The sequence below is a fragment of the Eptatretus burgeri genome, chromosome 8 (assembly GCF_056783735.1).
Source record: "Eptatretus burgeri isolate ZD-2024b chromosome 8, Ebu_testis_v1, whole genome shotgun sequence".
Taxonomy (NCBI): Eukaryota; Metazoa; Chordata; class Myxini; order Myxiniformes; family Myxinidae; genus Eptatretus; species Eptatretus burgeri.
The window spans coordinates 25,065,413-25,090,412 of record NC_140968.1 but is presented as its reverse complement, the minus strand read 5'-3'; the positions used below and the strand labels follow the sequence as shown (position 1 = coordinate 25,090,412).

Genomic DNA, 25,000 nt, shown 5'->3' with positions numbered 1-25,000 from the left:
GCAGCAGCCTCTTCCCTCTCTCCAGACCTTGACAATATCACGACTGGTCAAACACAAATTTGCTTATGTATCCATATTGTGAACCCTTTGGGTTCTCCCTTACCCCATCATCGTTGCCTGCATCCCTTGTTTATCTGTCTCCATTTACTTTCACCATGCTGTTGGTATTTTCCCTTTCTCCTGCTGTTCCCTTTATGTTGTGTCTTGATGTGTTCTGTGTTGTGGGGACCGAGCTAGCGGGATGATCTGAGATGGTGGTGAATCGCTGTCTTGAAGACTTTGAGGGAAGAAGGAGATTGAAGAGAATGTGGAAGTTGGATTCATAAGCAAGAAAAAATAGGAACAAACTAGAAGGGCACTCAGTCGAGCGTATACCTCTGCCACACAATGCCTGATCCATGAGAACATATCGGGCCCAATAGATTTTTGAAATATCATGCTATATATCGTTTTTGGCCCTGTCTCTCAATGGTGAAGAATCACTTAAAAAATTGTAGTAGCCATATCAGAATCTGGATTTTCACCAAAATCTAATCAGTTCGTCTTTGTCACACACCCAATCTGACCACCAAATTTCATCCAGATCCGTCCACAACTTTTTGAAATATATTGCACACAAATAAACAGACAAACATAATCTCCTTCCACCTTCGGTAGCAGAGGCAATGAGTGAAGGTGAGCAGTGATCCTGGATTTCGGTCATTTCACCACAAGTGTGTTGATGGTGGACGTGTTTGCCCTGCAGAAACCTGAGGGGGGACAAAGAAGGGAAAGAGCAGAGGGTGGAAGATCAGAAAGGAGGCAGTAGAAGACAAAGACACCACAGACCTGTCTGCGATGGCAAGGTGATAGGCCCAAGGACTCAGTCAGCTTCATCGTGGGAAATTGCAATGATCTTAAAGGTCTTGGTTTTCATGGCATCAAGCTGAGCAAGGTGTGATTCAGGGGTGCCAACCCAGAAGGGAGAGCAGTACTCCATCAAGCTGTGGATGAAGGCTTTGAGGGTAAAAATTGCTGTTATAGTCTCAAAGACAATAATAAACGGGAGGAGGGGAGGAGAGGAAAGTTCATTTGTGGGACATGTGATTTCTACTTTATATCCATTAAAATTTTCCCACTGATGCTCATTCACAAAGGACGTATGCATATGTGGCAGTTTGTACATTACTACAGATACACAAGGGGGTTACCATTCCTTCCCATGCATGTTGCAATATTATCAGGTCAGTCCGAGATTGTGATTGTCTCCCCACCCTCTCACACACCTTTGTTCACATGCATTCCACCTCATTGCTGTGCTCTCCACCCATCAATACCGAAATAACACATGATTTGTGTCTGAGTGCTACATGAACACACCAGAGAGGATTGAAGGCTTGTATTATAGCTTTTCTCTTTTCATGTATTCACATTGTATTCAGAAATTTGGGAACAAAATATCTTCCTTATTCTAAACAAATTGTACAAAGCCAGCTTTGTACAGCTTTGTGCAAAAATATTGTAACAACAGTACAGTACGTAGTTTTGGTAAAAGTGTGATTAATTGGTTATGAATGTACGAAAAGTGCAATTTATAGCATTGTATCTGAATGTTGTCTAATGGTCGATCAATCAAGAAATCCTGACAAGCACAAAGTTTAAAGGTATTCGCATCTATTGTAATAAAGTTTAAATGTACTCGCATCAATTTAAATAAAGTTTAAATATACTCTCATCTGTTATAAAAAGTTTAAATATACAGTGCACACATTTGTAATAATAAAGTTTAAATATACTCGCATCGATTATAATAAAATTTAAATATGCTCATATTGATTAAAATAAAGTTTAAATGTACTCGCATCTGATATAATAAAGTTTAAGGAATCTCACACCTGTTATAATGAAATTTATAGTTTAAATATACTCGCATTTATAAAGTTTAAATATACTCGCATCTATTAAAATAAAGTTTAAATATTCTTGCAATTATTATAATAAAGGTTAAATAAACTCGCATCCATTAAAATAAAGTTTTAATGTACTCGCATCGATTACAATGAAGTTTAAATGTACTCTCATCTATTATAATAAACATTAAATGTACTCTCATCTATTATAATAAACATTAAATGTACTCTAATCTATTATAATAAACATTAAATGTACTCTCATCTATTACAATAAAGTTTAAATGTACTCTCATCGATTATAACTAGCATCCGTTGAAGACAAAGTCTTCGATATCCCCCGCAATAGTAAATGAGGACAAGTAGCAAAAGGCACCAGTTCAATTTATTCTTGATGTGTGTACCAAATTTCATAAAGAAATAGTTAATAGTTTTGCAACTATGCTCTGGAAACAAAAATTAACCTCAATTATTTCTTAATACCCAACTTGTTTCCATGGAAAGTGACAGAAATTTTTTTTGGGGGAAATCTCTAAATATCAAAAGGCACCAGTTCACCACTTGCTTGATATGTGTACCAAATTTCGTAAATATATCTTGAGGGGATTTGTAGTTAAGCTCCGGAAACAAAATGTGACGGACAGACGGAACCCATTTCTATATCCCCCGCCAACTTCGTTGGTTGGCGGGGGGATAATAAACATGAAATGTATTCTCATCTATTATAATAAAGTTTAAATGTACTCTCATCTATTATAATAAAATTTAATGTACTCGCATCTTTTAAAATAAAGTTTAAATGTACTCTCATCTATTATAATAAAATTTAATGCACTCGCATCTTTTAAAATAAAGTTTAAATGTACTCTCATAAATTATGATAACGTTTAAATGTATTCTCATCTGTTATAATAAATTTTAAATGCACTCTCATCCAGTGTAATAAAATTTAAATGTACTCTCAGCTCTTAGAATAAAATTTAAATGTACTCACATCTATTATTATAAAGTTTAAATGTACTCACATCTATTATAACTAGCATCCGTTGAAGACGAAGTCTTCGATATCCCCCGCCATAGTAAATGAGGATGAACAAACTTATATTCCCTAAGCGTGTGCAATATGTATGTGAAGTTTCCCCTTGATCTGACCAGCCGTTCTGGAGAAGAAGATGTTTGGAGGTTTTAGGGTAAATCCAATATGGCTGCCAAACCATGTGACCTATCAATTAGAAATTAACAAACTTCTGAAAGGATGTCTTGGGGAAAGTGTGTGAAATTTTGCCTCAATCTGTCCAGCCGTTCTGAAGAAGAAGATTTAAAAGATTTATTAATATTCAATCCAAGAGGGCTGACAAACCATGTGACCTATGACATCATAAATTTACATTCTGCCTCCAATCCTCCAGTGGAATACATGTGTAAAGTTTCGTGTTAATCGGATGAGATGTGTTTTTCTATCCAAGATGGCCATCAAACCATGTGACTTGTGACGTCATCATTTTTACTGTGTATGCAGACATGATGGAAGATGATAGTTGCAAATTTTCGCTTCGTTAGGTTATGTGATTCCAGAGAAAACATAATTTTATATTTTTCTTGAATCCAACATGGCTGCCAAACCATGTGACCTATCAATTAGAAAATATCAAAAGGCACCAGTTCACCACTTGCTTGATATGTGTACCAAATTTTGTAAATATATCTTGAGGGGATTTGTAGTTAAGGTCCGGAAACGAAATGTGACGGATGGACGGACGGACGGAACCCATTTCTATATCCCCCGCCAACTTTGTTGGTTGGCGGGGGATAACAAAGTTTACATTACCAGTCAAAAGTTTTAGAGCACCCCCATTTTCAGTTTTTATTGAAATTTAAGCAATTCAAGTCCACAGAATAACTTGAAATGGTACAAAGCTAAGCAGTAAACTGCCAGAGGTTAAAAAAGGTTTAGGTTACCAAAAACTGAAAATAATGTAAATTTCAGAGTTGTTCAAAGGCCCTTTTCAGTGAACAAGTAATGGGTTAGCAACTACAGCTGTTCTGCAGCAATGGAAGTAAATTACGCCTTGAAAGTTGATGCAAACAATTCCTACAGGTGTCCGAACTTTTGTTGATTACTTACAAACCTCTATCTTTATAAAAGCAGTGTTGGAACAGACTGTGTTGCTCCACCCTCTGAAGCATTATTTGGACAACATTGCACTGCATGTAGTATATTGCCATCATAATGGCGAGAAAAAGACAATTAACAAACGAAGACAGACTGATCATTATAACCCTTAAAAGTGTACGTCTTTCCTTTCGAGAAATTGCAAAGATAGCCAAGGTGTCCGTGAGTACAGTTTCCTACACCATCAAAATTCACTTGGAAACTGGAGGAAACTGACAGGACGAGGTCTGGCAGACCCAAAGCTACAACACAATCAGAAGACAAGTTTCTGAGAGTCAACAGATTGCGAGATAGGCGAATCACAGGACAGCAGCTTCCAGCACAGCTTAACACTGGTCAAAGTAAGGAAGTCTAAGTTTCAACTGTGAAGAGAAGACTTCGAGCTGCAGGTTTGACAGGTCAAGTGACAGTAAGAAAGCTATTGCTAAGATGGCAAAATAAGAAAAAGAGGCTTGCCTGATTCATGAAGCTCTGCCAGTGGACTACTGAAAACTGGAAGAAGGTCTTATGGAACGATGAATCAAAATTTGAAATCTTCGGTTCAGCACGCAGGGTTTTTGTACGCCATCGAGTAGGCAAAAGGATGGTTTCTCAGTGTGTGACACCAACTGTCAAACATGGAGGAGGAAGCGTGATGATCTGGGGCTCTTTTGCTGGATCCAGAGTCAGCGACTTGCACAGAGTGATTGGCACCCTCAACCAAAAGGGCTACCACAGCATTTTGCAGCGCTATGCATTACCCTCTGGTCTACGCCTAGTTGGTCAGGGGTTCATCCTACAGCAAGATAACGACCCAACACATACCTCCAGGCGATGTCAGAACTACCTAAGAAGAAAATAACAACACGGTAGGCTTCAAATCATGGAATGGCCTGCACAGTCTCCAGACTTAAAACCCATTGAGCTGGTTTGGGATGAACTGGACAGAAGGGTGAAAGCAAAGCAACCTACAAGTGCAACACATTTGTGGGAACTTCTGCAACAGTGTTGGGAAGAACTTTCTGAAGAATATTTGATTTCCATTGGAGAAAGAATGCCACGAGTATGTTCGGCTGTTATATCTGCAAAAGGTGGCTACTTTGATGAGTCAAAAATTTAGATTAAATTTTTTCAACAAAACGATTCCATGATTTCTTTTTTATCTGCAATTGTTTATTTGTTCTATGATTTAATTTCAGAGTACATTGAAACATTAAACTGCTTGAATTTCAGTAAAAACTAGAAAAATGGGGGTGTTCTAAGACTTTCGACCAGAAGTGTAAATGTACTCTCATCTATTATAATAAAGTTTAAATATACTCACATCTATTTTAATAAAGTTTAAATGTGCTCACATCTATTATAATAAAGTTTAAATGTACTCTCATCCATTAAAATAAAGTTTAAATGTACTCTCATCGATTGTAATAAAGTTTAAATAGACTTGCATCTATTATAATAAAGTTTAAATGTACTCTCATCTATTATAATAAAGTTTAAATATACTCACATCTATTATAATAAAGTTTAAATGTACTCATATCAATTGTAATAAAGTTTAAAAGTACTCTCATCTATTATAATAAAGTTTAAATGTACTCTCATCTGTTATAATAAAGTTTAAATGTAAAGCTAAAACATTCAAGAATACACACAAGCAACTTGCACACCGGAGGAGGCCATCTGGCCCATCAACGCCTACCCTACATCAACACCATACAAATCCAATGGTTACCTCTGCCACTGAAGTTATGTTTTCACCTGTCTGTCTGTTTGTGAGCAGGATACCTCAAAAAGCTTTGACAGATTTAGACAAAACTTGGTGGACAGGTTGGGTGTGTGACAAGGACGAATTGATTCGATTTTGATGAAGATCGGGATTTGGAAACGAGGATTTAAATTCTTTTTTGAATGATTCTTATAACCATTGAGAGATGGAGCCAAAAATGATATGTAGCATGATATTTCAAGCAGTTATGGACGGATTTGGACAAAACTTAGTGGTTGAGTTGGATAGATGACAAGAACAAGCTGATTAGATTTTTGTTAAGGTCAACCTGGCAGAGGTATGCACACAACCGAGTTCCGTTCTAGTTCATTAATGAAATTAGTTTTGCAACTTATTTGTTCTTGGCAAGCAATTTCGATTTCATAAGAAATGAAAGAGACAATACAACTCGAGGATTTCTATCATGTCTTTAAGGAAACTCCAAAGATAATAGTTTCATAAAATCTAATAATTATGTATGCACGATGAATTAAGTAAATAGAAAAATACAGTCGAGTAAAGGAAGAGAAAGGGCGATGAAAGTAAGAGAGGGGAGGAAGTGCAATTTTTTTCTCCTTTTCCATACATCACAATATGTACGACTCATCGGGGCTATCCAGCGCTGGCCAGTTTGGGGAGGGGATACCCGGCGTTCCCTGGGGGAAAGGGGATACGCGGCGCTTTTTGGATGGTTGAGCTTTTCCCGGGGTGTTTTTTTGGGATGTGTTGGAAATTAAAAAGTTGTGGAGTTGTTGGCCTCATGGTGGTTACCTTTTACCTGTGGGCCGGTGGCAGCACTGCCTGACCAATATCCCAATATAAACATTATAGCGGCCTTTGGTGGCCTCAAAACGGACATCAAGGCCAATGTGCAGTAGCTTAAAACCTTTCCCAGATTCTGAAATACTGACACTACACCCAATATGTGGGGCCTTTACGTGCTACAGTTCAGCCGTGAAAGAATAACATACAAACGCACAAACAACACACAAATGCACAAACAAACACACTAACACTTGAAAATATTTATATCGATGAACTGGCAGGATAGCTGAGATAGTGTACTCGCTTTTGAGATGTCTTGTTTGAGTTTGATTCCCGACACGACTATAAACTGTCCAATTTGTGTTTTGCGTGCGCTTCGGGTATTGCGTCACAAAGTGTACCGTTGCCTGTGTGGACGCTATGCCGGCTGTCCCAACTCCTAAAATTAGTTGGTGGACTTTCAAGATCCCATGGTGAATTGTGAAAAGAGTAGGCCATTATGTGGTGGTACTTGCATTGACACCCGCTGGGAAGAGCAATGGCAAACCATCCAGTGTATTGCCCGCTCCATGACCGTTGGGCATCACGGACACTATGGACAAAGCAACGTCATGAACAGAACGGATACGTTATAATCCTTCATGATCCGTGTGGAGAAAAATCCCTTTGTGGTGAAGCAACCACCAAATAAATTCCTCGTTGAGTGCACAAAATGAAAGACATTTGTGGGGAGAGACGTTTCTATTTCTCTGGAAAACATGAAATGTTTTTGTAGTTTCGATGAGTGTTGAGTCAGCAAATTTTAAAGTATTTCAAGACCTTTAATGAACTCTTCCTTAACACCATATTTTCAAAAACTAATTTAAATCCGATTTAAAAGGCTATTGTGGAAACTCAGAGACTGTGTCTCACAAAATATTGTACAAGGACACAGTACAAGGACAGACAAGGAACTTTGAGGCAGGAGGCCATTTGGCCCATCGTGCCTGCACCATATCAACAACACATTATTCCAGTCTATCAGTTTATCGACTCAATCAGTTAAACTATTATATCCAATGAATGAAATCTTAAGAACAACTCACTCACAACAGTCAAACATTTGATTGCGTAAAGCTGTGGTCCAGATTCACATGATTATGAACCTGAAAACACACATTATGTTCTGTCTTTGCCAGTTGGGCCACTTTTATTTGCCAGAGAAGATAGCATCATCTCAAGGGTTTTATTACCAAGGGTTTTGATGATAGCTTGGTGAAGCAGCAAAGCACAGACCACGTCCAATATCAATAATGAATAACAATTCATTATTTAACCAACTTGGGGTCTTTTTGGTCACAAGTAAACGATTGTTTGGTATGTTGTCCTGACGAGCCTATAAATGAGGGTGAAACCATGGTCGGCGGCTCCACTGTCCTTTACGTGTGACCTTTTAAAATTGCAGTCTTTGAAAAAGACCTGAGTGGGCCCATGAAAGACATCTGGAATGGAGATGATGGCTCAAGTGACTTATTGACAACTCTGGTGCTTGCGCATGGAGAATGTTGGCCAATCTCAAACAAATCATCACTGTGGGTTCCAAGCGGCATGGGCCAATGGTGTGCCACCTTGCTAGTCACTACTCAAAAATGACCAAGTGGGCTCCGCAAAGTCACTGGTGGGAAGTCAGAGATTTGGACCTTCCTTCCCCCATTGTGTGCGAGAGTGAAAGGGCGGGTGGGGGGGGGTATCAGTGTGGATGTGGAAGGTGCCTAGAGCTTCTCCCTCTCACCAGGCTACTGCCCGATTCAACACGAGAGACATGTGACAGGACATCCCTAACCTGTGCTGTTTAAAATGGACAAGGCCTGTCTCTCGCATGGGCCATATGCCAGACAATTATCTCTAGCATGTGTAAATAATATATGTTCGAAGTCTTACAAACTACATAGAAAACAAATAGTGCGAAGGCCTGAAATTTGAACGTGTGTGTGTGTGTGTGTGTGTGTGTGTGTGTGTGTGTGTGTGTGTGTTTGTGTTGTATGCACGTATGTATGCATGTATGGCTGAAGTCTACAAGAGTGGTAACCAGGAACACATGAACACATTGTTACATGTTTACCAGTCGATATGGACTGAGGGCCAATTGCCACAGGATTTCAGAGATGCTGCTGTAGTTCCTCTATACAAGAGAAAAGGAGACAAATCCAAGTGTGGAAACTATGGTGGCATTTTCCCTTTTATCCACATCTGGCAAGATACTTGTTCGGGTCTTGCTTGATCGACTCGCTCAAGAGATTACCTGTAGGTTGGTGTCTGAACCACAGTGCAGGTTCCGTGGCAGTTGTTGAACAATACGTATTGTCTTTGTAGCCTGACAAGCCCAAGAGAAATGTCGGGAGCAGCACAGGAACCTCAATGCCGTGTTTTTTGACGTTTCCAAAGCATTTGATACAGTGAACAGGGAAGCACGCTGAAGGACATTCGGGAAGTGCGGCTATCCACTGCACTTCGTGAGAATTATCCGCAGCCTTCATGATGAAATGCAAGCCACTGTGTGGAACAATGGAGACACATCCAGACCATTCACGGTGGGAAATGATGCGAAGCAAGGCTGTGTGCTTGCACCCACACTGTTCAGCATCTTATTTGCAGATTTTTTAGCCGACGCCACAAAGGAACTTATAGACAGGACCCACATTCAGTATAGAACCAGTGGACAGCTGTTTTAATCTGCGAAGGTTTAATGCACCTTTCAAGGTCAGCCCAGAGATACTTCTGGAAATTCTGTTCATAGGTGACTGTGCCAAAAAGGCACATTCAGCCGAGAGCCTGCAAAACATCTTTTTTACAAATTTCCTGCTGCTGCTACTAAATTTGGACTGATTATCAGCCTGAGCAAAACTGAAGCCATGATGCAAGCAGCACCTGAGCAAACGCCACTAGTTCCAAGAATAACGGTTCATGGTACAGAACTAGTTCACCTACCTTGGTAGTGTTCTCCAAGAAGATGTTAACCTGGACTCAGACATAGCCAACCGTATTTACAAAGCCTCAAAAACCTTTGGTGGTGTGCTGAGTATCAGAGTTTGGAGAGTTAGACGCATCCATTTTGCCACTAAGATTCAAGTGTACCGAGCAGTTGTCCTCACCACGCTGCTTGAGGAGTCGGACACCTGGACAACATAGCGACGCCAAATAAAGCAGTTGGAGGCTTTCCATCAGCGGTGTTTGCGCTCAATCATTTGCACCTCAGGGCAGCAGTGTCTATGCAACTATGAAGTGCTGGAGCAAGCCAGATTGTCCAGCATACAGGCAATGCTGATGAATGCACAGCTACGCTGGATTGGACATGTTCATGTGCCAGACACTCATCTGCCAAAGCGAATGTTTTATGGACAGATCAAAGATAGCAAACGACATCAAGGTGGTCCAAAGCGTAGATTCGAGGAACTTCGGAAAGCGACGAACATCGACCTTACGTCTTGGGAGGATAATCGCCCATGACAGAGCAAAATGGGGAGTAGCAGTACAGAGTGGTGTGTGAGAACATCTGAACAAATCGTGTAAATAACCTCAATGAGAAGCATGTTCGAAGCAAGGAACCAGTACAGATAGCAACAAATGAAACAGACGCCACTTGGATCTGCCAGGTGTGCCAGAGAGTGTGTCGAACAAGGATAGGATTTCACTCGCATGAACGTGTGCACAGAGGCCAATACCTCAACTAAACATTGCGACAGTCATCATCGACACTGACGGACAACCATCATCATATCATGTATGTATGTATGTATGTATATATGTATGAGGGTGAGTCAAAAAGTATCTGCAATTCAGGGTGTCCCAAAAAGACCTGGACAACTTTGGTTGTTAATACATTTAGTACCACAAATGTCACAACATTACCCATTGTTTTATGTGATACAGAAACTCATAAAGTTTTCTTTACTTTCAGTTCTCGTGGTTTAACATAAAAGAAAATGGCGACTCCACAGGCAAAAGCTCAGTGCGCCAAATGGTTCATCGAGACGAGATCTGCCACGCAAGTTCAGCATAATTTCCGTACGAGGTATGGAAGGAACCCACCATCGTGGACTCGTATCAGAGAGCAGTACAAGAGGTTTAAAGAGACCGGAGGTTGTCAGAAACAGAAAAGTACCGGTCGACCAAGCACAAGTGCAGCAGACGTGGAACGGGTGCGCGAATCATTTCAACAAAGTCCCCAGAAAATCAATCCGACGAGCATCCAGAGAACCGGGACTACCAACCACCACGGTACACAGGATTGTGCATAAAAGGCTGAAGATTTACGCATATAAGGTACAGATTCTGCAGGAACTCAAAGCAAATGACGGACCCAAACATAAGGTGTTTGCCTTGGAAATGCTCAGTCATATAGAGGATGATAAAAATTACCTTAAAAAGGTCATGTTAACTCCCTTACAACGACAAAACTACTGACTGCTCAAGGTTGAAACTGCTCCACAATGGTGCAGGCAGTTCATGCTTGTACCTGCAAATTCAACAAGCAAAGTTATCAACACGACACAGTTTTTTTTTTAATAAATCATTGCGGATACTTTTTGACTCACCCTCGTACATTCAAATGAAAGACCAAATACTGTATTGGAGTCATTAGGAGGAACCTAGATAGTATTTGGGTTTATTCTGCAACTCCTCTGTAACCCTCAAACCCACCCAGGTGTAGCCAAGTTATCTAACCTTCCAAAAAACGGTTTAATTATACAATACTGTGCAAAAGTTTGGATTGTTTTCACTTTTGTATTGCTATTCCCCAATAAACATTTGTTGGAAGTTGGAAGTGTGTAATATAGGGAGATATCAGTTCAAATTTCTGTGAAAGTCAATTTAATGTCACAGTTACCTTTAAGTGCATAAAATAAATTAGGAAATTGAAAAAGGTTTATTTTTGCAATCATACATGTTATCTTGCCATGTGTTAGTAATATCCACTTGCCACAAATATAATATGCAGGAAACAGTTTGTGGATATTCATCCAGTAAATAATAAATTATTGAAGGAACCAACACCAGTTACACGAATGCGAATGACAAGAAACCACAATAAAAGTTGCAGATGAGTGAATGTGTGAAATAAATTTTCATCAGCTTGTTCTCTTGCTTAAAAGTCTGTGAGTGTGTTCAGAATGGCACCAAGGAAGCGACTTTCAACAGAACAGTGTGTGAAGATCCAAACTCTGCGAGAAGAAGGCCACATGGTGAAGAAAACAGCAGAAAAGCTGAATATCTCCAACAATGGGGAAAGGTACACTTTGCAACGCCTCGTAGAAACCGGCTCGGTACAAGACTAGAAAAGCTTAGGAAGACCCAGAAGAACCTCCCCAAGGCAGGACAAGCACTTGAGTTGCTCATCTTATGTGATATAAGAAAATCAAGTTAGCAGCTCACAGATGAAATGAGAGCAGGCCTGAACATTAACATCTCATCCAGCACCATGCGCAGATGGCTGATTGCAGCAGGTCTCCATGACAGAGTTACAGCAAAGAAACCACTGCTGAGACCAAAGAATAACATGAAAATACTGAAATTTACAACAACAACAAAAAAAACCCATCAACATTGAGTGACTGAACAATGGAATTGCACACTTTGGTTTGGTTGATCGAAGTTTGAACTTTTTGGATCTAAGAGATGCCAGTTCGTACGCCGAAGACCTAGAGAACGTTATGACATGCAATGTTTGCAGCCTATTGTTCAGCACAGGGATGGTCTGTAACTGTCTGGGGTCATATCTTAGCTTTTGGTGCAGAGAAACTTGTTGAAATCAATGGGAAAACAATAAAAGAGAAGTACAAGCAGATACTGCAGCACCATGCAGTTCCTCGTACAAATCGTTAAATGGAAAAGGATTCATTTTTCAACAAGATAATGATCCAAAACACACTTTAAAATAATAAAACAGTATTTGGGGAGCAAGGCTACAGCTGATGTGCTCCAGGTGTTAGAATGGCTATACTATAGTCTGCACATGAGTTCCATTGAGGCGATATGGGATTACCTGGAAACAGTGACTAGGACACGCGGTAGAGCACATACCTACGCCAAGTAATGCATGATCCACAAGAACATAATTAGTCCTTGCCACACTCCCAACCTGTCTACCACGTTTCGTCTGAATCCGTCCAAACCAATTGAGATATCTTGCGACACATCGTTTTTGGCCCGATCTTTCAATGGTGAAGAATCACTTTAAAAATTCTAGTATCTAGATCTGGATCCGGATTTTCACCAAACTCTAATCAGTTCGTCCTTGTCACACACCCAACCTGTCCACAAAATTTCATCCGAATCCGTCGACAACCTTTTGAGATATCCTGTACACAAACATACAGACCGAAAGGGGTGAAAACATAACCTCCTTCACCTTCGGTGGCGGAGGGAACTAGAGGGGGAGCACTCAGTAGAGTGCAAAACCTCCGCCGCCAATACTGCTGGGTCACTCAAGTGAACCTGATATCCTATTCATTCAATTTGACATCAACAGTGCTCACAGAGTTATAGTTTGCAACTTTCCCTTTTACTTTTAACTTTTACATACTCAATTGATTCGTCATAACTAGATTCCTTGAGACAGAAATTGATTTTACGTGGGTATATCCACCTGAAGTTCCAAAATCAGCTGCAATTATAATTTTGGCATGTTTTTTGTTGGAAATCACTTATAACATGTAGAAATGCAAAAAAAAAAAAAATCAAAATTTTGTTGAAAAAAAATTTGCAACATTTTTTTATCTAACAATTTTTTTTGGGGAGGGGGGGTTGGAAATCACTTAAAACATGTAGAAATGCAAAAAAAAAGAAATCGAAATTTTGTTGAAGAAAAAGTTGCAAAAATTTTTTTTTCTCTAACAATTTTTTTTTTGGGGGGGGGGGTTGGAAATCACTTAAAACATGTAGAAGTGCAAAAAAAAAATTCAAATATTTTTTCAAATTGGCTGCCATTGCAGCAATATTGGATTTTGTACCAAGTCCAAAATCTAATGGCATGATCCTTGGACCAGACCTAACCCCCCCCCCCCACCAAATTTCGTCGAAATCCGTCGAGGAGTTTTTCCGTAATACTGTTCACAAACAAACAAACAAACAAACAGACAGAGAGGGGTGAGAACATAACCTCCTTCACCTTTGGTGGCGAAGGTAACAACCGAACTAACCTCACAGAACTGCGAAATGTACTCCAGGATTTTTATCACAATATTCCTTCCTGTAAGAGTGCTTCTTGACGCTTTACAGAAAGCATGGGTTTAAAAAGAGAAGGCACTGAAGAAGGCAAAGGGTGCACACACAAAGTATTGACTTACACTACAAAATGACACTGTTCTTATTACCCTCACCGAAGGAGAGGGTATTGCGTTTGGGTCCGTTTGTTTGTTTGTCTGTCTGTTTGTTTGTTTGTCTGTCTGTATGTTTGTCTGTCTGTTTATTTGTTCGCACAGAACTTTTGTGTTTTTCTCCGCAACACGCTTGTTGGATTGAGACAAAAATTTTCACCATAGTTGTGACTACTCATGTAGAATGTTTTAGTGATAATTATGACGTCATAGGTCATGTGGTGTGACAGCCATGTTGGAAAAAATGGAAAAACTTTGGAGCTTTGTAACTGAAATCGCACCAACGAAAAAATTGAAATTTGTCACACAGCAAGTGAAATGTGGAGTTGGGGATATCAAAGTACAAATCCAATGTACTTTGCGGAGTACATAAAGAGTACTCCTCATGGGGATTGTCATTTTTTATGACATCATAGGTGTCTTCATTATGACGTTATAATTGTATATGTAGAATGCTACATCTGATCAATATGAAAAATTTTGATGGTCATCTCGGGATAAAATGGACCACAGGAAAAAAAGATTAATGACGTCATCTGTCACATGATTTGGCAGCCATATTGTTTTTGTAAGAAAAGAAACCTTCAAAAATCTTCTTCTCTGAAGTGGCTGAACAGATCGAGGTGAAACTTTACACGTATGACCGCCTATCCATGAGGAACAAAAGGTTCACACATAAGACGTCATCGGTCACATGGCTTGGCAGCCATGTTGGATTTACCCTAAAACCAATAAAAAAAATCTTCTTCTCCAGAACGGCTGGATAAATCGAGGGGAAACTTCACACAAATGTTCCTCAAGCCAAGAGTGTACAAGTTTGTGAAGGAATAATGGATAGGTCACATGGTTTGGCAGCCGTATTGTATTGAAGAAAAATATTTAAATGTTTTCTCTGGAATCGCTTCATCAATCGACGTGAAACTTCACATCCAATACATGTTTTAAATTTCAACTTGATGGGACGCATCGTCTGGCAACCAGAATTATTTGATTTGGGTTCTTTTTGTTGTTTTTAATTATTATTATTATTATTATTACTTTTTGGAATAAGGTTCACTTGGCTGTGCCATGATGGGGTTGAGGGTGGAGGAGTAGCAGCTGAAATGCGAATCCTATCCAGGTTCCACCTGATGACTTCATCTTTGCTTTTTTCTTGTTTGGGTTTCTTCTGATTACTCCAATGCAGGACTGTACCAATTTGGTCTTCTATTTGATTTGAATTTAATTTATTTTCATCCCATTCTAAATTCAATTAAATAATGATAATAATAATAATAATAATAATAATAATAATAATATCATGGGTCAGCATCAGGTGTCCGATCAAAGCGGGGCTGCATCAAAGCGGGACGTCTTGGTACCCGGTCATCACTGCCAGCAGTTATAAAGTGGCAGTTCTAATTGTCTCTAATTAATTATGTAACACACTAGTACACAAACACCACACAAAAACAGTCCTGGTGGGGGTCTGTAATCTGCCATTTTGGCAGATTGCATTTTTTCAATCCTCTGCCATTTTGTGGCGGGAGGTGAAAGTAGCTTTAGCTCTGAGTGAAACCAAGAGTGCAACACAATTAACCTTTTTTAAAGTCCATGAAATAATCTCAATTGATAGATTAACTTAAACTTTTCCTGTCACTGGAGACATAGTTTTACATGTCACTGATAATAATTTGATAAACTTACCCTAAAGTATGAAAAAAAAAACTTGTGCACAGTATTGTATACAGCGTGGTCCAAAATGATGTGCAACTTTTAATTCAACAACAATATTTTTTTATTATTGATCAATTTTGTTTGTGTTTGTGATCAAATCAATATTCGAATGAAGCAAAGCACAGTCCACACATCAGTTCTTCCCGCTACTGTGTGCGAAGTTTCATCCTTCTGACACTAGATGTTTCAGGGCTATGTTGGTCAAGATGGCACGGGAAAGCAAGACGTTGTCAGTGCTGTGAAGTGTGAAGCGCTGGAGATGAGATGACTAGAGATGAGAGTTGGGTGCACCTTAGAGTAAGAGACGGTCAATGAGGACCTCCATAAACGATTACCAGCCCCGACTTGGCTCCATCAGATTTTCCCCTCTTCCATAAACTTAAAGAATACCTTTGTAGAGAACACATTTCTTCCAACGATGATGTCAAAGCCTATCATCCTTCTCATGATTATCATCATAATATTTATTTTTTCAACATGTGCAAAGTAAAATCTTTAAATTTGTCTATCTGTTTATGAAATGCTTTTAAGAATATGTGACAATCCTGCAGTTGAAATCTTCTACTCGTACTATTACTACTACTACTACAACTACGAATACTACTCCTACAACAACTACTACTACGACTACTACAACTATTACTACTATGACTACTACTGCTACTATCACAACCACTACTACTTCTTTAACGCCATCAATTATTAACGTAGTTCCAGGGAGCTAATGGGATGGCGTGTCGTCTGTCAGTCAGTCCTTCCGTCCGTCTGTCCCGAAGTCCATCAGTCCGTCCGTCCATCTGGAAGCACAAGTAACTTTTTCTCTGAAACTACACACAATTTCCATGAAACTTGACCACAACCCTCTTCACCCAGAATGTACTAAAGTTTGTTTACGGTATTAAAAAAAAAAAAAATCGGGCCCAAGAGACGTCTATGGGGGTTACCCCCCCCCCCACCCAATATAGGTATGTGTGCTCATCTTAGAAACTACACATGCAATTCTGATGAAACTTGATCACAACCTTCAACACCCACAATGTATCAAAGTTTGTTCACAGCGTTATAAAAATCTGGGTCTGAGGGGTCTACGAAGGGAGTTTACGGGGGAAGGGGGGTGCCCCCTGTAAAGAGGTATTTTATTTCTTCTCAGAAACTACACAGACAATTCCGATGAAACTTGACGACAACCTTACTCACCAATGATGTACCAAAGTTTGTTCGTGACATTAAAAAAAAGATCGGGGTCTAAGTATCTAAGTGGGGCAAACCGGGTATTGCCGGTTTGCCCCACAACATATATATATATATATATATATATATATATATATATATATATATATATATATATATATATATATATATATATATATATATATTTGCTTTCCTCTCCGAAACTACACACACAACTTCGATGAAATTTGACCACAACCTTCATCACCAATGAGGTACCAAAGTTTGTTCACACCATTAAAAAAAAATCGAGCCCTAAGGGGGTTGATGGGTTCAGGGCAGGTCAATATGGGAGCATGTGCCAGAGCAGTGCGTCGCTGCGTCCACTTTCTGCCGGGACTCCAGGGGCGTCCGTATAGCCATCCTCCAGGCAGATGCCTGGCCCATCCCCCTCTCCTTGAGATGTCGATCAACCTGCTACAACCACGAGCCATGGGGGTTGCCCCCTCCCCCCCCCCCAAAATAGATATTTGCTTTCTTCTCAGAAAATAAACACACAATTACAATGAATCTTGACCACAACCTTCATCACCCATGATGTACCAATGTTTGTTCATGCGATTAAAAAAAAATCGGGGTCTGAAGGGGTTTACGATTGGTGGGGGGAGGGTTGCTTCCCAAAATAGGTATTTGCTTTAACATTGGTTCATTGGTACATTTTGCTGATTTCATCCCACGTTGACTTGCTCCTCAGTATCATTATTCTATCAGGTGAGCACCCAGGGGTATTGCCCCTATTTGTCCCAACTTACGTGGTCAACCATGGAATGTTTTGCCCGAAGTCTTTCACGAACTGGCTGGCCAGGCTTGACGTTTCACTGGAAATAGTGAGACAGTCATCACTATTTTTAAGCGGTGAGGCCGCTTGAATATTTGATACTTTCCTTCCATCCATCCATAAATAATGAAGAAGAAGAACCTCTCAACCCCCAACGTATTTAATTCTAAAGGGTAATTAAGTGTAATTGTAGGGCAGTGATCTTCACTATTGTTTTAGGGGGGGGAACTTTTGCCGATAAGACATCAGTGTGAGAGCTGCCACACTGTCTGCAGGACTCAATAATGGCTGCTATTAGGCCCCGCCTCCACATACTGTTCTCCATTGTGGTTAACTGAGCTGCAAGCACAATTGTTTGTATACTGCAACAATATACTGATGTCGTTTATGTTACTTTTATGCTTCACATTGTAATACTCATTTGAAACCGTTGGGTCAATTTGATAGCATTTGTGGCGGATTATGATGGGTTGTTTTCACATTTGGTATTATCGGCCGCACATCAGGGGCCGCACTTTCGGCCACCAGGCAGCCGCCAGTGGCTCACGGGCCATGCAATGAAGAACAAAGTTCTAGAGAGTTTTAAAGGGTAATTCGAAAGGTTAGTTCTCGAGGGTTCTAAAGGTAATTTTAGAGGATTCTAAATGGTAATTTGAAAGGGTAATTCTAGGTGGTTTTAAAGGGTAATTCTCGAGGTTCTAAAGGGTAATTCTCGAGGGTTCTAAAGGGTAATTCTCGAGGGTTCTAAAGGGTAATTCGAAAGGGTTCTAAAGGGTAATTCGAAAGGGTAATTCTAGAGGGGTTTTAAGAGTAATTCTGCAGGGTTCTAAAGGGTAATTCGAGAGGGTTCCAAAGGGTAATTTGAAAGGGCTCTAAAGGGTAATTCTAAACTGTTATAATGGGTAATTCTGAAGGGTTCTAAAGCGTAATTCTAAAGGGTAATTCTAATGGGTAATTTGAATGGGTTCTCAAGGGTAATTCGAGAGGGTTCTAAAGGGTAATTCGAAAGGGTAATTCTAGAGGGGTTTTAAGAGTAATTCTGCAGGGTTCTAAAGGGTAATTCGAGAGGGTTCCAAAGGGTAATTTGAAAGGGCTCTAAAGGGTAATTCTAAACTGTTATAATGGGTAATTCTGAAGGGTTCTAAAGCGTAATTCTAAAGGGTAATTCTAATGGGTAATTTGAATGGGTTCTCAAGGGTAATTCGAGAGGGGTTTAAAGAGTAATTCTAAAGGGTTCTAAAGGGTAATTTGAGAGGGTTCCAAAGGGTAATTCTAAACTGTTATAATGGGTAATTCTGAAGGGTTCTAAAGCGTAATTCTAAAGGGTAATTTTACAGGGTTATAAAGGGTTATTCTAGAGGGTTCGAAAGATAATTCTAAAGGGTTCTAAATGGAATTTGAAAGGGTTTGAAATGGTGGTTCTAAACAGTAATTCTAATCGATACAAAATTTATGATCGGGTTCTAAAGGGTATTTTTGGGGTTTTCTAAAGGGTAATTCTGGAAGGTTTTAAAGGGTAATTCTAATGCATTCCAAAGGGGTTCTATAGGGTAAGTCTAACAGGTTTGAAATAGTGCTTCTAAAGGGTAATTCTAATTGGGTCTCATGGTAATTCTAATGGGTTCAAAATGGTGGTTCTAAAGGGTAATTGTAAAGGCTAATTATAAAAGGGTTCCAATGGGTAATTCTAAAAGGTTCTAAGGGGTTATAAAGGGTAATTCTGAAGGGTTCTAAAGCATAATTCTAAAGGGTTGTAAAGAGTGATTCTGGAGGGTTCTAAAGGGTAATTTGAAGGGTTCCAAATGGTCGTTCTAACCGGAAATTCTAAGAGGTACGATATGGTGGTTTTGAAGGGTAATTCTAAAAGGTGATTCTAAAAGGTTCTAAAGGGTAATTCTGAAGGGTTGAAAAGGGTAATTCTAGAGGGGTTTAAAGGGTAATTATAATGAGTTCCAAATGGTTCTATAGGGTGGGTCTAAAGGGGTTGAAATGGTAGTTCAAAAGGGTAATTCAAAACGGTTCTAATGGTACTTCTAATTGTTTCGAAATTGTGGTTCTAATGGGTAATTCTAAAGGGTAATTATAAAGGGTAGGTATAAAAGCGTTCTCATTGGTAATTATAAAGAGTTATAAAGGGTAATTCTATAGGGTAATTATAAAGGGGTTCTAATGGGTAATTCTAAAGGGTTCTAAAGGGTTCCATAGGGTAATTGTAACAGGTTTGATATGGTGGTTCCAAAGGTTAATTATGAATGCTTCAAAAGGGTAATTATAGAGGGTTATAAAGGGTAATTCTAAAGAGTACTAAGGGTTCTAAAATCTAAAGGGTTCTAAAGCATAATTCTGAAGAGTTCTAATATAAAGGGTAATTGCAAAGGGTAGTTATAAAAGGGTTCCAGTGAGTAATTCTAAAGGGTTCTAAAATCTAAAGGGTTCTAAAGGGTAATTCGAAAGGGTTCTAACACTTCACATGAAAGGGTTCTAAAGGGTTGTAAAGGGTAGTTCTAGAGGGTTCTAAAGGGTAATTCAAAAGGGTTTGAAATGGTCATTCTAAATGGAAATTCTAATGGGTACGAAATGGTGGTTCTGAAGGGTTGTTCTAAAGGGTAATTCTCAGCGGTTCCAAGGGGTAATTCTAGAGGGTTTTAAAGGGTAATTATAATGCGTTCCAAAGGGTTCTATAGGGTTTGAAATGGTAATTCAAAATGGTTCTAATGGTACTTCTAATTGTTTCGAAATTGTGGTTCTAAAGGGTAATTATAAAAGGGTTCTAATGGTTAATTCTGAAGTGTAATTATAAATGGGTTCCAATGGGTAATTACAAAGGGTAATTCCAAAGGGTAGTTATTAAAGGGTTCCAATGGGTAATTCTAAATGGTTCTAAAGGATAATTCTACAGAGCAATTACAAAATGGTTCTTATGATGATTCAAAAGGGTTCTAAAGGGTAATTCTCCTGATCTCTAAAGGGATCTAATGGGTAATTCTAAAGGGTTATAAAGGGTAATTCTAATGAGTTCTCAAGAGTTCTACAGGGTCATTGTAACAGGTTTGATATGGTGGTTCCAAAGGGTAATTCTAAATGCTTCAAAAGGGTAATTATAAAGGGTTATAAAGGGTAATTCCAAAGAGTACTAAAGGATTCGAAAGCATAATTCTGAAGGGTTCTAAAGGGTAATTGCAAAGGGTATTTATAAAAGGGTTCCAATGAGTAATTGTAAAGGGTTCTAAAATCTAAAGGGTTCAAAAGGGTAATTCTAAAGGGTTATAAAGGGGAATTGGCAAGCGTTCCAAAGGGTATTTCTGAAGGGTTCTAAAGCGTAATACTGAAGTGTTCTAAAGGGGTTTAAAGGGTAGTTCTAGAGGGTTCGAAAGGGTAATTCTAATTGGTTATAAAGAGTAATTCTAGAGGGTTCTAAAGAGTAATCGAAGGGGTTCTAAATGGTAATTCAAAAGGGTTGGAAATGGTTGGTCGAAACGGAAATTCTGATAGGTACGAAATGGTGGTTCTGAAGCGTAATTCTAAAGGGTAATCTGAAGGGTTCTAAAGGGTAATTCTAGAGGGGTTTAAAAGGTAATTCTAGAGGGTTTTAAAGGGTAATTATAAGTTCCAAAGGGTTCTATAGGGTGTTTCGAAAGGATTTGAAATCGTGGTTCAAAAGGGTAATTCGAAATGGTTCTAATGGTACTTTGAATTGTTTAAATTGTGGTACTAAAGGGTAATTATAAAGGGTTCTTACAAAGGTTAATTATAAAAGGTACTTATAAAAGGACTCCAATGCATAATTCTAAACGGTTCTAAGGGATAATTCTACAGAGCAATTATAAAATGGTTCTTGTGGGTGATTCTAAAGGGTTCTAAAGAGTAATTATAAAATGATTCTAATGGGTAATTCTAATGAGTTCTCAAGGGTTCTATAGGGTAATTGTAACAGGTTTGATATGGTGGTTCCAAAGGTTTATTCTAAATGCTTCAAAAGGGTAATTATAAAGGGTTATATAGGGTAATTCCAAAGAGTACTAAAGGGTTCTAAAATCTAAAGGGTTCTCAAGCATAATTCTAAAGAGTTCTAAAGGGTAATTGTAAAATCTAAAGAGTTGTAAAAGGTAATTCTAATGGGTTTTGTTCGTTTCTAGGCTTTGCCTATTTCATATTTAAAATTCCAAAGTGAACCACTTCCTTTGGACACGGGTGCAATCTGTTTTTCAGGGTGCAGTGATAACTGAACTACCTTTTGTGAAAACCAAGGACAGACAGCTCAAAGGGCAGTGTGCACAAGTAGAGGTTCTATCATGCAAATGAGGTCATGAAAATAAATCGAATCTTGTGGGGAAAGCCTTCTGTGTTAATTTTGAACATTATTTCCATGATGTAGGACTTATAATTGTGATATTACTTCCTTTAGAAAGAAAAATGTTCAGTGGAATTTTTACTGGTATCCCCCACCCAAACCTTTGTAATTAACATGCATTGATATATTATATTACAATACCAAATAAATTAGTGGAATTACTTACTCTTCAAATTGCATCAGTGTTAATGTAAATTTACTTCTGCAGTACTTTTTGATTGGGATTCTCAAGAAATCATTTTTGCACCTCCTACATTGGGTCATCGATTATATAAGATGAACGAGCTCAGGAGATAGGTTCATTCAATCTTGTCGAGATCGAAGCTGACAACAATGTTTCATTTTGGACAACGAGGTATGTGTTATACATGTATATATACTCTAAAGCATCGCTTTTGGAATAATCCATAGCTCTTGATATTATTCTTAGCTGCTGGTATAATCCATAGCCTTTAGTGTAATTCATGGCTCTTGGTATAATCTATAGCTCTTGGTATAATCCATAGCTATTGATATAATCCATAGCTGCTGGTATAATCAATATCTCCTGCTAAAATCCCGAGCTCTTGGTTTCACTCCTGGTATAATCCATAGCTCCTGGTTTAATTCATAGCTCCTGCTCTAATCCCTAGCACCTGGTATAATCAATCGTTCCTGGTATAATCCCTAGCTCCTGGTATAATCCCTAGCTCCTGGTATAATCCCTAGCTCCTGGTATAATCCCTAGCTCCTGGTATAATCCAGAGCCCCTGGTGTAATTCCAAGCTCTTGGTGTAAAGCATCGCTTTGGGTATAATCCATAACTTTTCTGATAAACCATAATCCTTTTGTACTGATTTAAACTTCCGGTTTCCAACAGCTTTGCTTCCCTTGTCCGATTTCCGGTTTCCAACAGCTTTGCTTCCCTTGTCCGATTTCCGGTTTCCAACAGCTTTGCTTCCCTTGTCCGATTTCCAACAGCTTTGCTTCCCTTGTCCGATTTCCGGTTTCCAACAGCTTTGCTTCCCTTGTCCGATTTCCAGTTTCCAACAGCTTTGCTTCCCTTGTCCGATTTCCAACAGCTTTGCTTCCCTTGTCCGATTTCCGGTTTCCAACAGCTTTTCTTCCCTTGTCCGATTTCCGGTTTCTAACAGCTTTGCTTCCCTTGTCCAATTTCCGGTTTCTAACAGCTTTGCTTCCCTTGTCCGATTTCCGGTTTCCAACAGCTTTGCTTCCCTTGTCCGATTGCCGGTTTCTAACAGCTTTGCTTCCCTTGTCCGATTTCCGGTTTCCAACAGCTTTGCTTCCCTTGTCCGATTTCCGGTTTCTAACAGCTTTTCTTCCCTTGTCCGATTTCTGGTTTCTAACAGCTTTTCTTCCCTTGTCCGATTTCCGCTTTCCAACAGCTTTTCTTCCCTTGTCCGATTTCCAGTTTCTAACAGCTTTTCTTCCCTTGTCCGGTTTCTAACAGCCTTTCTTCCCTTGTCCGATTTCCGGTTTCTTACAGCCTTTCTTCCCTTGTCCGATTTCCGGTTTCTAACAGCTTTTCTTCCCTTGTCCGGTTTCTAACAGCCTTTCTTCCCTTGTCCGATTTCCGGTTTCTAACAGCTTTTCTTCCCTTGTCCGGTTTCTAACAGCCTTTCTTCCCTTGTCCGATTTCCGGTTTCTTACAGCCTTTCTTCCCTTGTCCGATTTCCGGTTTCTAACAGCTTTTCTTCCCTTGTCCGGTTTCTAACAGCCTTTCTTCCCTTGTCCGATTTCTGGTTTCGAACAGCTTTTCTTCCCTTGTCCGATTTCCAGTTTCTAACAGCTTTGCTTCCCTTGTCCGATTTCCGGTTTCCAACAGCTTTTCTTCCCTTGTCCGATTTCTAACAGCTTTTCTTCCCTTGTCCGGTTTCTAACAGCCTTTCTTCCCTTGTCAGATTTCCAGTTTCTAACAGCCTTTCTTCCCTTGTCCGATTTCCGGTTTCCAACAGCTTTTCTTCCCTTGTCCGATTTCCGGTTTCTAACAGCTTTTCTTCCCTTGTCCGGTTTCTAACAGCCTTTCTTCCCTTGTCCGGTTTGCAGTTTCCAAGAGCCTTTCTTCCCCTGTCCGATTTCCGGTTTCTAACAGCCTTTCTTCCCTTGTCCGATTTCCGGTTTCCAACAGCTTTTCTACCCTTGTCCGATTTTCATTTTGTAACAACTTATCCTCCCTTGGCCGATTTCCAGTTTCCAACAGCTTTTCTTCCATTGTCGCTTTTTCCGGCGATGGCCACTTCGCTTCTCCTCCCTGAGGGACTTGTTTCCAAAGGCTGTAAACCGTCAGTTTTTTTTTTTTGTTTGTGCAGTTTTTTTGAATGTCCATTATTGTTCGTATTGTGTGCTCATTTCCGTGTGTTTTTGTGCCTGTTTGGTCATTTTGATTTTGTGTGTCTACCTTGGTGAATTGAACCTTTTCTCCGACTCGCACACCCATTTGTCTTGCTTTCTCCCAATAGTCTCTGTATCCCATTTTCCCACCTTTGCTCTTCTTCCTTCATTATACATTCTATAAAAACAACAACAAAAGGCTCCTTATCTCATGTTGACATGTTTATATGGCCTGACTTGTTCCTTGCTGGCCATGCGTTTGACAGGGTCTGCTTTCTCATTCACTCCTTGCGAAAAGTCGTCTTTCGTCCAACTTGTAGTTTTTTTTTAACCTGCTTCAAAACCTTTCCTTCTTTCTTCTCCAAAGGACCTCAAATAAATAATATAATGTCATTCAATATTACCACTCTTCTGAGCTCATTTCTTAACTTATTCAGTCCCAAAACTTTATTTCTTTACCTCCACTTTTCTACATCTCCTGCCTCAATAAGTCACCCCACCAATCAATAATTTTAAATGACTTCTGTATTTCATTCCTGGATCATTCACAAACCTGCCCTCCATCCCCAATCACGTTCATATAGTCCAGTCTTTCTTCGTGCCCTTAATCATCCTTCCCAGTTCCAGTCTATGTCCATCTGCTATGTCTCTGATGTCAGTCTATG

General features: G+C 39.4%; 2 protein-coding genes across 4 annotated transcripts in view; one reads left to right on the top strand and one right to left on the bottom strand.

The window, feature by feature from the left end:
• The window catches only part of LOC147021347 (uncharacterized), a 134,726-nt gene that overhangs the window by 49,746 nt on the left and 59,980 nt on the right, over nucleotides 1–25,000 (bottom strand). For all 3 annotated transcript variants that reach the window (XR_015060757.1, XR_015060759.1, XM_085891218.1), the window contains exon 3: nucleotides 649–749. Coding sequence is in view for 1 of the 3 variants with exons in the window: in XM_085891218.1 (XP_085747344.1) it covers nucleotides 649–749 (101 nt within the window). In the remaining 2 variants the exon portion in view is untranslated. The remainder of the gene's footprint in view (nucleotides 1–648; nucleotides 750–25,000) is intronic.
• Nucleotides 11,725–25,000, top strand: part of LOC147021349 (uncharacterized) — an 18,687-nt gene continuing 5,411 nt past the window's right edge. The window contains exon 1 of the mRNA XM_085893512.1: nucleotides 11,725–11,877. Within this exon, the coding sequence (XP_085749638.1) occupies nucleotides 11,725–11,877 (153 nt within the window). The remainder of the gene's footprint in view (nucleotides 11,878–25,000) is intronic.